The sequence below is a fragment of the Harpia harpyja genome, chromosome 9 (assembly GCF_026419915.1).
Source record: "Harpia harpyja isolate bHarHar1 chromosome 9, bHarHar1 primary haplotype, whole genome shotgun sequence".
Taxonomy (NCBI): domain Eukaryota; kingdom Metazoa; phylum Chordata; class Aves; order Accipitriformes; family Accipitridae; genus Harpia; species Harpia harpyja.
The window spans coordinates 174,485-189,391 of NC_068948.1; the positions used below are offsets into that span (position 1 = coordinate 174,485).

The following is a 14,907-nucleotide window of genomic DNA, read 5'->3' on the forward strand; positions in this document are numbered from 1 at the left end:
TTTCCCACTGCTGACCAATTCTGCTTTTAGAGCTGCCTTGCTGGGCAGCTAACGTCCCCTGCTTACTGCTTGCTGTGGCACAATTCATCCTGCAACTCTTACTAACGGCTGCAGGATGGTCCCTTACCCCAAAGGGACACACAGGATCTGGAATGCTGATGCCTACCCCAGTGACGGTGACTACAGAGCTGCTTCTGGGCTGGGAAGCTCTCCTAACTTCTCTAGCTGCTACTCTTTGTGGTCTCAGAGCTGACTGTTAACTGGGGATGGCTCATTGGTTCATTCCAACAGGTCTTCAGCTAGCAGCTACTTTCTTTTGCTAAACAACGTAACTGCTCAGTGCCCATCCGTAAGGTTACTTTCCTTACTTTCCTCAGCAGAAACAGCACGTAACAAAACCCTCATTAATTCTCTGGTAGAAGAAAACCCAACCAACCCAGCTGCTGTGAACGACAGAAGAGCCTTCTTTCTACTATTAGAGATTGCTACTCAGTTAAGGTGCATCCCCTTGTCACCCTTCAAACACACACAATAGGTAGAGGCTGGACACTGTTTCTTGCCTATACACCTTCAAACGTGAACACAGTCACTATACCCCCTAATTTTAAAATTCAGCAGTATAGATTTCTCTTTTTAAGAAGATATTCCAACGTTTTTAATAACATGCAAATGAAGTCTAGTCCTCCAGGTAGACATTGTCACTTTCCTATAGTGGGCACCAAATGCCCTTCTGGCAGGTCTAATATGAGCACTCCTCACCAGAGCTACACTGGCATGAGGAGGGCAGCTGACCAACAAAGTAAACAGGGCCGTGGGGCAAGGGGCTGCAGCCAGGGCAGATAGGGAAGAGGAGCACCGGCAGGAGGAGCAATGAACCAAGGACTGGGGGGGGTTGGTGAAGTGGGAAGGGGAACACAGCTTCCCATGGCCTTGAACACCCTGATCCTGCCTGGAGCCTCCTCAGATCACCTCCCATGCCCAGCCTTGCCTTGATCACCTTCTCCCAAGGATGCACATCCTCAGAATCAAGCCTCATCCCTTGTTGATGCTTGTGATCCTGCCTTAGGACAGCTGCCTTGCTGTCTGCAGGGTAGTGGAAATATTCCAGCTCTGGAGCAATATCTGAATGCACTGTTAAATAGGTGCATGTTAAAGGGACTCTGCAATTTACACATGAAAGAAGATGTTTAGAAGGAGGTATTTGTAGGCATTTCACTCCCCAAGTCTGGTAACAAGCTCTTCTCCTTACCTTATGTTCAGGTTTGAGCTACATATTCCCATTGGAGGTGGGAGAATGGCATAGTCTATTGAACATAATTTTGTTGTGCTCTAAGACAGAAAATACTCTCAACAAATTATTCAATAGGGTAACTTCCCGTTCTCCTCTCGGCTTCAGTCCACTGCCATAAACCTCTCTTCCCAGTTCCAGTATTTATACCAATGGAATCTGTGTCCTTACCTTGCCGTTACAGTCTCAACCTTAGCATGAATTCTTCTCGGTCACACACGTGGACTGTGAGAACCCCCAGGGGAACAACTATTCTTGGTTTTGGAAGCTAGAAGACAGAATTATTTCAGCTGAAAAATAAATGGATACATGTAGTCCCAGAAATGGATCCCCATATGCAAACCCAGGAGTTTTTATTTTCAACTATAGCTGGTTTATTCCATTTGCCCATTATATAGTAAGTAAACACAAACATTTCCCCAACATTGCCACCAAGGCTGGATGCCCAAGCACAGGAACGGAGCAAAAGAAAAACTGGGCTTGAAAACTCAACCATTCTGAAAAAAGGATCTTTCTGGAAACCAATATCTGGTCATCCTTGCATCTCTTCTGGCCTTACATAACCTGGGTGGCAGCACGACAAATAATGCTCTCTTTATTCAGCTTCCATTTATGTCTCCTCTTCCTTTGCAGTGCTATTGCTCGATGTGGTTTCACTAGTATTTAGCTGTGGTCCGTGAGGGGTTTGAGCTCTGCTATCTGGTCCCGCTCCTTTGGCATTCTGTTTGCTCCAACCTACACATCCACTTTCACATAAACCATGGACTTAATTTGGAAAACAGACTTTCATTACTTCAGCCTGCATTGTGGCTGAGCCTCCAGGGGCCTCAGAGAGTGACCCTGTGCTGCTGAGAAAGCTCTCGTGAGTGAGTCGGGGCTCCTGTGTTACTTGTCCTTGCATAGCACATCCATGCACGCACTCTTACACGCATATGCATGCACCTCTGTCCTCTTTTGCTCTAGCCAACAGTTCTGCACTCTGCAGCCTTCACAGAGTACATGCAGAGAGCAGCTTTTCTGCCTTCAGAATTTGTTACTCCTCTGAGTTCTGGGCAAACAAAAGATCCAGCGACATATTTTTTTGCTCTTCTTCGGACTGAACGAGCTGGTAGCCCAGCAAGTCCATCGCATCCTTGCACACATTTTGCACTTTTTCTATTTTTTGGAAGGGAAGGGTCTCCCTCCAGGCCTGGGATACTCTCAGTGCATCTCTGGACCCAATATCAAAGGCCTGTGCTCCTTGCCCCTTCCCATGGGTGATGTTGTGCACCCACTTCTGAAGTTCTGGTGTGAAATGGAGTTCTGCAAACCTGTACATCTGAGCAGCTCTTGCTAGCGGGTCTCTGACAATGTCTTCATAGCGAACCAGCAGATAGCGGTCTTTCAGGAAGCTGGGAATGGCCTGACTGCCTGCCTTATAAATCTCAACGTGGCTTTTGCAGATTACTTGCATTGTGTTGTAGGGCCCCATTTCTCCCTTCGTCCTCTGGGACCCCACAACAATGTTACTGTCACGTTTCAGTTCTGCCATTGTATTCTCTCGGGACCTGAACACAGCCCGAGGATCACGTACCAAGTGGATGATTTTGAGGTTCAGGGATGGATCAGTGAGAAGGGGGTAGAGAACTTTCAGGTCAAAGAACCGAACCTCCTTGATGGCAACATGGCTGTAGGTTTTACAAGCTTCCTCCACCTTGCTGAATGGGTACTTGCCACAGATAGTTCTGCAATTGCCTGCAGTGATTATGTCACTGCGACTGAATGAGTCGCAGGCAGGGGGGGAGCACAAGGCTCGGCTTGTCTCCCACTGAAATAAATCAGACTTCTTCTTCTGGCTAGACATGTAAGCATCAAATACAGACATGTCACACAGAAAGACCGACCTGACTAGGTCCCGCACTGCCATGTGTAAGACTTTGGCACTGTTCTGGTACATCTTAACCCACACGTGCCATGCGGGCTCCATCAGGTAGAAGACGCTGGGGTGCTGGCTGAAGATTTGTCCAGTGAAGGAAGATCCCGACCGCCAGGAGGAGAGAATGAGGATGTGGACTGGAGAAGGTTTTTCTTCCACGGAGGCATTGTTGCTGCAGGGTAGGAACTGGAAGTGGATCAGAAGGAAGGACAGAACTGCCAGAATCAGGACCGCCTGCACCCTTCTAGATTTCATCATGGTTGCAAGGGACCTGCAGAGACAGAGGAAGTTCAGCATCACAGGATCATGAAGAAGGCAGGATGTGGTGCATCAGGCTCCTGCCAATTCCTCTGCGGGCTCGGGGTTTTGGAAAGCTATCACGCTACAAGTAATACTGTGACAACCACAACACAAGGTATCTTTGGAAAGGACATAAATACTGCAGGGCTGAAAGTTTTCTGTAACAAAACCACTGTTTCTCAGTAAGCCATTCTAATGCAGTCTTAGAAGATCACTGAAAAGCTTGTCTGCACTTTTATCAAAGTTTAAGAGTTAGTTCAGTGTATTGAAATAAGTCAGCACGCACAAATGTGTACTTAGTGTACACAATCGCTGCGATTTTTATGGAAGAAAGATGGAACAAACAGGTTTTGTGGCAAATTCAACAGTTCCACATTGTTACTTTTAAGCTCCTGCTCTGACCACCGTTTACAATTATTTTTATGCCAGAATGCTGTAAAAATACAATGTAGGTTTCAATTTATTTTACTTATATTCTTTTTGGAATTTCAGGAAACATTTATTGTCATCACAGGCAAAAACTCACATACCAGAGGAAAGCATCTGGCACTGTAATAAATCCAGACACAACAGTATCTCCTCCACAATCAGCATCATAGACAATTTTGCTAGAAAGGCCCACAAGGGTTTATCTCATCTAACTTTGTGTAGGCAGGCTTACCTACAACTAACCCCTTTCTTAGCCTAACTCCTTTTTAAAGACTGTCTCCTAATACCCCTCCCTCCAACCCCACTCATCCTGTAGGTCTTTCATGAGAAGAGGTACAACACGACGTGTTAGTCCAACTCAAAGGTCTCCCCAAAGCTGGCTCCTTGTTTCTTGCACTAAATCTCTATTCTGCCTGTTGAGGGTGACTTCATTACTGGAAAATATCCATTGTGCTGCCTGGGGACAATTCATAGCCTGAGTACTGGCTGGCACAGGAATCTGCAGGAAGTACACTGTCACACTGAGGCAGAAAGGATTGACTTAATTTTTAAAAAGTCATCTGCCATCTACTCCTCTCTCGTCCGCTCTCCTCCCCTCCACTAGCCATGCCTGTTTGTACCTTGAATATAGGTGGGTGTATGCAGCACTGGCTGCCCCTGGGGACAGGCTCCTCAGATAGCACAGAAATCCGCACATTATGGTGTGCTCCCCTGTCACCATGTGCCACGCTGGCAGTTTAGCTGTGCTGCAGTGGAGATGGGCCTCTCTGGCCAGTGCAACTGCTGTACGCTTCCGAAGGTGAACTAAAATTAAAAAACCTTACTGGTTCTCAGTCATGGTTATTCCTTGTAGGTGCTTCCACAGCCAGACAAGATAGAGAGAGCAGGGCCTTCAGGGCTGCAGGGCACGCTGGAAGTCGTTCTGGACAGAGCAGCACTGGAGCCCAGGTCCTTACAGCTTTGTACACTGCTTTTGTGCGGCCCACAATTGCACAGAATTCAGGCAGCCATGCCCTTGAAGAGCAAGCTGCCTCCCTACTAAAGCAGCAGAGGTGTAAAGTGTGCCCCAACTGGCCACAATGCAGACACTGCTTCCCTGCTACGCGCTTACCGTGTTATCTTCTAGGTCCATGGTAATGCATGAATGTTCCCAGTCAACATTTCGTTAACCTTCTCCTTATGTTCTGCCTCAATTTCCCTCTGCAGCAAAGCTTTCAGACTAATTTTCATGGAGATGCCTCCTCCCATGATTTCAGTTCTGTAGCACTGATGTTTAGATTTCCAGGTACAGTCACTGCTGCTAACCAACTAGGAACGGTACTCATCTTTCCCTCCAGCATATATGCATAAATTGGCTTGTTTATCTAATCTACCTGCTCTGCATTCGTTTTGAGCTTAGGGTTTATAAGGCAGCAATTACAATTTCTCAGAGCCAGGACAATACCCAGCCCAATGGGTAAGCCTGGTCGTTGCCAGTAAGCGCTACTACAATATGAATTTTATTTTAATAATGTCTTGCAAGGATGGGGCTGTGCATTTAGTGACAGCATGCTTCTGATCTCCTGGACAAGAAGCCCACTGATTTTTTTGGTTATACAAATGGACTGTAGTGTTCAGGTCTGACAAGAAGCTGATTCAGGTCGACATTTGGACCAAGCCTAGGAAGAGATGCAAACAAAGACTGTTGTAAAAGTAAGTTATATATCAGCTTCCTCCTTGCAAATAAATACAGCAGTGTTTACCAAAAGTCTTGGCTTCCAAATGAACTTTGATGATATCGCTTCTATCTGGCACCATTAATATCGTTATTCTAACTCCTGACAGAGTTCCTGGACTACAGCCAGAAGCTCTTAATTGAGAAAAAAATCTGTTGAGCAGACATGAACACTGGCATTAAGATACCCAGGCAGATTTAAAACCACAGAAATCATTATTTCTCCAGAAACCTGTGTGTGAATAGTCTGAGTGTGAGTCAAAGAGAATGGATTCAGTTTTTCTGGGAAGCAAGGGTATGCTTTTAATCTTGAACCAAACCAGGGTGGGACAGCTGGATGTTTTAGACATTTCACAGAGTATGCAGACCATCCCTGTGACTGCTCTTGGTAGAAATGGCCTCATGTGAGGCCACAGCCTCAACAGCTTCTTCACTCTTATACAAGAAGTAGTGATGATTGTTGCCCTGACCGGTCTGTCCCACAGGGAGGGGAGAAGGACTGATGAGTTGTGTGTGCCTGGTGAAGTGGAATAAAGGAGCACCAAAGAGTGGTACAGGTTCTATCTGACATTTCCTAATATGAAAGAAACACTACATAACCTTATTTTTCACCACTGTATCTCTCGATCATGGCAGCTGGGATGGTTCTAAACTAAGATCTTGTCTTAACCACATTTTCCCTACAGCAAACATCCAGAGTCGCAAGTGATTCACTTCATTTCATATTGCAAAAGCGAAATATGAAGCCCTCACAGTGTTGCAGAGTAAAGATCAGCCCAGAATGATTGAGACACTCTCAGCTGCAGAACAAAAAAAGGCACACTGTTACCGTCTGCTGGCAGAGAGATGAGCCAGGATTTGGTTCAGAGCAGAAAGAATCTCAACGCACTAAGGATGAAGAACAGAAACTACTGAGAAATACAACAATCCAGTGTCACCATGTTAAAATCTCCCACAGCACACATACAAGTACACAAAGAACTGCGATCTGCCTGCCTGAGCAGCTGGTCTCCAAAAAAATGAAGAGAGGCTTAAGCTTTTCCAGAAACACACAGGGGCCTTGGAAAAGCTTGATCCCGGCAAAGGAAGAGCATTACAGAAAGCAGAAAGCAGCCCCAGGGAGACATATCCACCAAACACACTCTAGCACGGGCAGCAGGTCCCCAGAATACAGGCGTGTGGAACCTGTGCATGTCTGGGGGAGAGAGTGACAGTACAGCCCCAAATAACCTCGTACTATGCAGACCGTGGCTGAATGCTCTGCAAGTCTGGGGGAGCAATCCAGATCTGTACAGAACCCTCACTGCTGTCGTGGCAGTAGCATAGCAAAGAGGATCTGGTGCCAGGGAAGCCCCAGACACTGGTCTTTGATGGCACTGATGGTTGCTCATAGTTTTATCAAATCTGTCTTCAATTTGGCCTGATCAGCTTCTGCAGAATTAGACATAGCATCTGCCCATTCAGGTGAGAACAGATAGCATGACTGTCACTAGTGGGAAATGCTGAGAAGGGGCACTCAGAAGACAGTCTGGAGAAGCAGGAACTACCCTCTAAGCCAGACCAACAGCTTCTGTCTGCAGGAGGAATCACATAGCAATTTACTGGCATCCACATGTTTACAGTGTTTTACAAAAATTATCTCCCAGTTCAGGCTGCTGAGCATGAGCAGTCACATACAGTTCTGGGCACCAGAGCATCCACACCAGATACCAAGAAATGGTTGAAAATCTCACCTTAACAAGTCTTCTTGAAGCGCCACCAGACCTGGTTCAAGCAAAGTTACCCTCACACACATACACTGCTGTGGTACACACTCCTCCAGGCAGCAACACGAACAGCTGTGCATTCATGTACTGGCACTCTGCCTTCATGCCAGGCTCTCATATACATATGTACTCAGCTTTTACCTATACCTGTGCCTGCTCCCTCCTGTCCCCTTCATTTGTGTATATCCCAGCCCTAAGACTGGCTATTCTACAGTGCCCGCCTACTTTGACCAGCCTTAAACTAGAAAACTCCACCCTGCACTAAGCAGCAAAGCACGGGAATGGCAGTTTCTTGCAGGGGCACAGATGACCAAACACTGCTAGTAAAGGAGAAGGGCCAAGAAATTAATGAAGGAGACTGAGACATGCTTCTATGTTAAGTCCCACTGCAAGCCCCAAAAGAGACTGCTCTCCATAAAAAGAGGAACAGGGATGTCTGTGGAGCGTAAGAGCAAAGGGCAAACAGGAACTCTTGTTGCAAGGAGGACCAGCTTGCCCACCACAAGTGCAGAGATAGGGCATATTTGCCTACTATTGCTCTGGCTGCTTGCCATGTTGTCAGCAGATGCAGATTCACATAAAGTCTTTTTGACTCAGTTCTGTCTGTGCCTTGCTTGAGTTAAACATTCGGGGGCCAGGAAAGAAAATTCTGTGAAAGGAGAAGCTGTGAAAGGAGCAGCCGGACTTGGCCTGTTAATGATTCACAAAGGTGCTGGAGCTGCAATGGGCCTGTGCCAGGTAAGGTGGTGAAGCACGGCAGCACTGGTCTCAAGAGAATTGCATGGTATTCCGCAACCATGCAGAGACAATGGCTTTGGGTCATTCCTATTCCAGGTCTCATCATTTCTGTCACACTGCCTGGAGAGGTGTAGACCTTCCCTTGATGGCGTCCCCTGTCCCCAAGGGTCTCACTGAGCTGCTCTGAGGGCAAGCGGAGTATACGAGACAGCAGAAGCAAAAAATCTGGGCAAGGCTGGTCCTTCCAGCAGGAGGGACAACCTGAATGGGGCAGGTCATGTTCCCTTTCACTTGCTGCATTGCAAACACAGGTGGTCAAGCCCTGGTAACCCTGGGCTGGGAAGCAAGGTGAGAGGCTGGCAGTAGTCCAGGTAGGGCCCTGCAGAGAGAAGCATACAATATTCTGTGCAATCTGGATTTCAGCTATGTGTTCCTATCCCCTGCACTGACACCATTTGTAGGAAGGCTTTACTTGTATGTCATTAAGTGTTACAAAGCTGGTTTGTAAAGGTCACACCACTTGAGTGGCTCTTCCTGAAGCCTTATTCCTCCCTGACCAACAGTTGCATGAACAGAGATGTATCAAAACTTCTGTTCTACCTGTATGTAGTTTGCTCAAGACATGCTGGACCTTTAGCACCAATATTCAGGCTTCGTGACAGCACTGAACACCACTATACAGTCCTCTAGTCACAGGGTCAAGCAGATTTCTTCAGTTGCACAGATCCCAAGTTCTAACTGGGCTTCCAGAAGGCAGCCTTTGTGGCATGACCAGTTGTACAGAGGAGGAGAATATACTCTTCTTTGGAGACGAGGCTTGGGAGGGCACACTGTTCTGGCACATTGCATTTCCTGAGACCTGCACACTGTGGAAAGCGAAGGAGGAATCCTCTGGCTCCTGAACAACGGACATCATTGTCCCTGTGTGTCTGACTCATAAGCTTTATGAAACAAAGCAGAAGCATAAGGCAGTCAGGCTTTGCTTAATTGCAGTCAGCCCCATATCACCTGGCCTTGTACACTTTGCTTCCACCTCACACGCTGGCTGATCACATTTCTGCTTTCTACCCTCCTTCCGTGATTAAAGGTGTTTTCTGGGGACTCAGAGACTAGTGAGCCCTGCAAACTGCCCATGCAGCCAGACTTTCCATTTCTTATACCCTGAAGAAGCAAGCAACGTGTGCTGTGCTCCCCAGCACACATACACAGAGCACACCTGACCCAGTGCAGCAGCAACAGGAGTAGGCTGAGGAGTAGTGTCCAAGGTATGGCCTAGAGGTAAATCTGAAGTGCTGACACTGGAGAAGACTCCCTCCCTGAGGGCATGTCTTTGATAGTCTGATGAGAGAAACAGGCATACCTAGAGCAGTGGAACCAGTTCAGCTGAAGGGTTTGACCAACCCCATGCCCTGTCTTCTGCCATCATCAAGAGCAGATGCCCAGGGAAGAGAACAAGAAGTATGTTTCTTCCCTAGGTACTTTCCTGGCCTGCAGCAGGCTCTGGAGTACATGATTCACCTCTCTGAATGTAGATGTCCAAAATAAGCTAGTGAGAGTGATGCCCTAGAAGTTTCTGTTTCTCTCTGTTGGCTGTGACAAGAGTGGGGGGTGATGTTTGTGAGTAGACATCTGCACTGAAGCTGTCTAAAATCAGTCGAGATCAAGCTTGTCTTTGCATTTCACAGCACCTAGATTTTTTTCTATTTACTTGTCCAATCATGTTTTGAACTCACACATACTTTTGACATCAGCAGTATTCCCTGGCAATGAGAATATGTTCAGCTGCATGTTCCGAGAACTACTTCCCTCTTTTTTGAACCTGGCATATAAAAACTGTATTTGGTAATATCTTTTTTATCAAGAGAGGCAATGAGTAATTTCTCCCTATTCACAGTCTTTAAGCTATACAGGATTTTAGCATCTGCTCTTAGACAGCCTGTAGAACACAATTTGTCTTATATCAGCGCAGCTCACAGGAATCATGTTGCAGAAATCTGTGTCTCTTTCCACTAATTGCAAAAGGAGGCTGCACAATTAAGGCAGAGGAGGACTATTAACCCTGGAGCCATCTGTCACATGCAAGATAGATCACAACACTGCACAACATAGAAGGGGACTCAGACTGGTGAAAGGCCTTCATACGTTCTGCATCCTTCTCCCCTCTTCTTCAGTACATCAACTCACCTGTCTCATGAGCCCTGCCCTTGGGAGCACCCTCCTTTGGAGACAGCAATGTTTATTCACTGACAGGATTCCAGGCAGAGATGAGAGGGGCATTCTCTTCTAAAATTTGAATGGAAGTTTGCTATCTTACAACATCCTGTCTGGCTCAGATCACAACTTTGACCTTGGAAACACATTTAGACTCTCAAACACAAGGACTGATACGCTGCCACTTTTTCTTGCCTTCCTGGCAGAAAGGCAAATTTAGGAGACTACAGGTCTCTCGTATATGTCTGTTAATATTTATTTAGAGGGATCAGTTAGATCCTGGTGTCACAATACACCTGAAAGAGGTGTGTGATGGGATGGCTCACATTTCCTGCATCCCAAAGGTATGACATCGGGGAGCTGCCATAAGAGTCAACATGGTGACTATGCACGGGTGAATACTTGCCACAGAACGAGATCTCCCTTTCAAAGTAGAGGGAGTTTAGGTGTTTTCTAGCTGGCACCACTAAGGCTGTAAAGATGGAAGTTTATGGCTCTGCAAGATTGAGTGACAGAAAGTTACAATGTGGCTACTCACACAAGGACCATGCATGATGTCCTGTACTCATGACTGGATTTTGAGTACTGCTGCATTTTTGTGTTTTGAAATGCACAGGGAAAACCCTGCTCCTTGCTGAAAATAAATTTGAGAGTAATCTTGAAACAAAAGAAGTCTGTATGTCAATTGCTTATCACTTTCATAAGGATGAAGGCAATAGAGCAGAACTCTGGCTTTCAGAAAGAGCTTTTTGGCAGGGATGTATACAGTTGCTCTGGTTGCTTTAGAAATCATCATTCATAGAGGATGGAAAGGAAATGTAGTGGTCCAGCAAGCACCAGAATGATTAGGAGCAGAGGTGCAATGTCTATGCTAAATTCCAGTCAAAGCAAGTTCCTCCTGAGCCAGAGCAGGTCTTGCCCCATGTGGCTTCCAGAACAAGGAAAGGTGAGACAAATGACTGATATGATGTCCTACATGAGGCATGTCTCCAAGGGCAGGCTGGTGTGGCTCCTGCACTCGTGTTGCTATGGCCTTTTCCTTGTGTTTGAGATAAGTTTTAAAGTTGTATTTTGGTTTAGAAGCTGTTTGAGATAGACTTGTCTGAATTGGCACAGGAGGACCCAAAGTTGCAGTAGGTGAGAGCAAGGATGGTGGCTGATTCCCTCCCTTCCCCACCCTGCTTGCAGTTGCAGCGTCTCTGTAAATAATTCTTTTACAAAAGACGTAAGTTACCCTTACAAGCAAGGAACTTTTCTATTGTCATTCGGCAAATGCTCTATGAAACACACTGGAGAAGAGAGATCGGTAAGACCAACAGCAAAGAAGAGGGTGTGGTTAACACATAAAGCCAATAGCTAGAAACTGCAAATTTGCAAAACGTTATAAATAAACTGGGTAACTGAATTTCCATGTGAAAACCTTTGCATGTATGGAAACAAAACCTGAGGTTAAGCGTAGCAATAGGTTAAAAATATTATTCAGATGAAGAAACTATTTTTTCCACTTTCACTGTGGGAAAGGAGGCAAAAAAAACCCCAAACAACAGTGGAGCCTGTAATATGAAAGCAAATGAAAATGTTTGTTTCCTAAGTGTCCCTGCACAAAATGAAGTGGCAGAAAGATAAAAATATAATTGTTTTCACAAAAAACAAGCAGCAGAAGTGGTAATTAATGCCTCTGTTAAAGACAGTGTTTATATATCACTGTGGAGATGGTACAGATTTCCAAATTAAAGAGATCTTTGTGCACATACTGTTTAATGTCTTTATCAATGACATGGGCAATAGGACAGAGTGCGCTCTTGACAAGTTCGCAGACAATAGAGGGTTGCCTTCCCCTCTCTTAGCAGAAACTGCATCTGGAATACTAGGTCCAGTAAAAGACAGACATTGTTTTAGTGGAGTGAGCCCAGAAGAGGCCACAAACCTGGTCAGGAGTAAGCACACAAGATGCACAAGGAGAGGCTGAGGAGGTGCGATCTGTTTAGCTGGGAGAAAACAAAAGGAAGGCCTTATTGCTGTTTGACACTACCTAACAGGAGGGTGCAGGGAGGCTGGAGCCAGACACTTCTCAGAGGTGCACAGGCACAGGATGAGAGACTTAATATAAGAAGAACATTTTTCACAACGAGGAGGGTCAAACCCTAGAACAGGAGTCCAGAAGGGCTGTAGGATCTCCATTCCTGGAGATAATTAAAACTCAGCTGGACAAGGCCCCTGCTCTAATCGACCCTGGTGTAAATAGGGTGTTGGACTATAAAGATCCAGATGTCCCTTTCAACCAAAATTTCCACAATTTTGTTATTTCAGATGGCAATAGCAAGACTGGAGTGAAACGGATCTTGCCTTAGAGAGATGCATCCAAAGAGAAGGACAGCTGAACAGCTTGGGAAAGGAACAAAACACTGCAAAACATGTACGCAGACTTGAGGACTCCACTATGCAGTGAAGACAAATGAGCTATAAATGCAGCCATCAGGAACTAGACTGATAAGTGGTAGGCAGCAGGAAAGTCATAATGAAACATGCTCAACCTCCAGGCGTCAGAGCATAGTTTTCAATGGAACCATTTTGCCCTAGTTCTGTAGAAAGAAAAAAAAGAAAATAGAACCAACGTATGTTGCTATTGAGGCTGTAGAAGTTTGGATCAACTGAAGACATTTAGGTAGATCATAAGCCATTGGCAAGTACCATGAAATCACCATTGCTGAGTACAAACAACTATTGCCCTTGTTCCAGACTACAGAATTGAACATGAAGATACATTATAGTCTAGGAAAGTTACAACCCTCATCCACATGCTAGTATTTGTGCGCCTCACTTCACCTGACCTTTGTTTCTCTCTCCATAATTCAAACTGATACAGTTTGTGTTCACATGGTGGGAGGTTATTTTCCATGAGAAGCTTCTACAAGATGATGACTGCTTACCAAAACAATTTTAAAGTAGTGTCACTTCTTATTAGCTCACTAATTCAGTGAACAAATCTCCCCATCATATCAGGAACAATCAATTATTATTATTAGTAGTAATGTTTGTTTTTCCAGTCTCTACTTGAAAAGCTGAAAGTCTTCCATGATCACACAGTCCCTCACTGTATTTATTATTTTAATACCATGGAGATCTGTGTATGTAATCACACAGGGCCAATAAGACCCCTTCCATCATGCTTTCTTCTAAGTTCTCTACAAAGATATTTTCAGACAAGCAATTGTGTTTTTTACCCCCGTCATTACTCACTTGTCACACGAGTTTTACTTGTGTTTCTACCCTTCATGAACAATGCATGCCCTTGAATACATATGTTCATGATTGCCAGTCTATGGCAGTTTGTAGGTTTCCCCCACTCTACGACCAGTATCAGGAGTTGTAGTTCCTCTATTTTACTGTGGATTCCTTGCATTAGTAAACAAACCTCTTGGCCGTATCTGCCTGACGTTGTTCCATTTCCTGTCTGGTCTCCAGTATCATCTACCTTTCCATTACTTGAGTTAATATTGCTATTTTCTCCTTACTATCAACCCGTGTACTAATTGATTTTATTTTCATTTATCTGCCTTTTCATTTTCTTACAGAATGACATAAAAAGGTATTCCACCATGGGTGGACAAGTAAGACAGCTCTGCCCTAGAACTGTCTGTTCAATAGCAGGAAGGAGGGATCTGTAACCCAGGAAGAAACTTACTGGACCATGTCCCCATGTCTTACAAAATAATGCAATGGCAATGCTCGTTTATTGGCTTTGTTGTACTATAGCACTCTAATATCTCAAGCGGTGGGGGAAATGTGAAAATGGGAAAACAGGAGGGAAAGAAAGAACCTAATGTAAATAAGGCTCTAAGAATGATGTCACATAATACTTTACCAACACATTACAGAAAAGAGAAAAATAGTAAGAAAAAAAATGTATTTGTTCAGCTTTTGAATTAATTTCACTGGTTAGCTTCTGCCTTATTTATGTACACAGGCAGTCTAAAACCAGAAATCAGCACATGCACTGATGCTTGGAGCAGAACAGCTAGTCTAGAGTTGAGAGGAACAACAGCAATAAGCAGAGCTGAAGCATGCATAGTCCACACAATGCATTAGAGTGCAGAAGACCCTATACTAGCACCAACTACTGTCAGGCATCCAGGAAATAAGTCAGTCATTCAGACCTATTGACAGCACCTGTTTGCACTGGCAAGGCTTCAGGGAACACTGACTCAAGTCAAATAACCTAATGGAAGACCATACATGACAAAACGAAGGGCTGGTGTAGGTCTGAGCTCCCAGCACTGTGAGAGAACCCATGCCAGACAGCCAAACCATGAGGAAGATCCAGGCTTCTGCCCCTCAGAAAGCTTCCCCAGTGCTGCGATCCCAGACTGAAGGCCAATATAGAAGATATAACCCCAGCCTTGTTCTGACCAGTTGTTAAGCTTAGCTAGCCAGCTTTTAGGTACCTTCCAGCTACTGGAACCCTGCCAAGGCTGTGGTTTCTGTGGCTGTCCCGTCAATAGCAAGACTTTGCCCATGCTGAGCCTTCCTTCTCCTCCAGAGCTCC

At 45.3% G+C, this 14,907-nt stretch overlaps 1 protein-coding gene across 1 annotated transcript; it reads right to left on the reverse strand.

Moving 5' to 3' along the window:
* Window positions 1-1,624: 1,624 nt before the first annotated feature.
* On the reverse strand, window positions 1,625-7,577 carry CHST4 (carbohydrate sulfotransferase 4). Its single transcript, XM_052798078.1, has 2 exons — window positions 7,380-7,577; window positions 1,625-3,474 (listed from the first exon to the last, which is right to left on the reverse strand). Exons 1-2 carry the CDS (start codon window positions 7,490-7,492, stop codon window positions 2,322-2,324), a joined length of 1,266 nt encoding a protein of 421 aa, XP_052654038.1. The 5' UTR covers window positions 7,493-7,577; the 3' UTR covers window positions 1,625-2,321.
* Window positions 7,578-14,907: the final 7,330 nt, after the last annotated feature.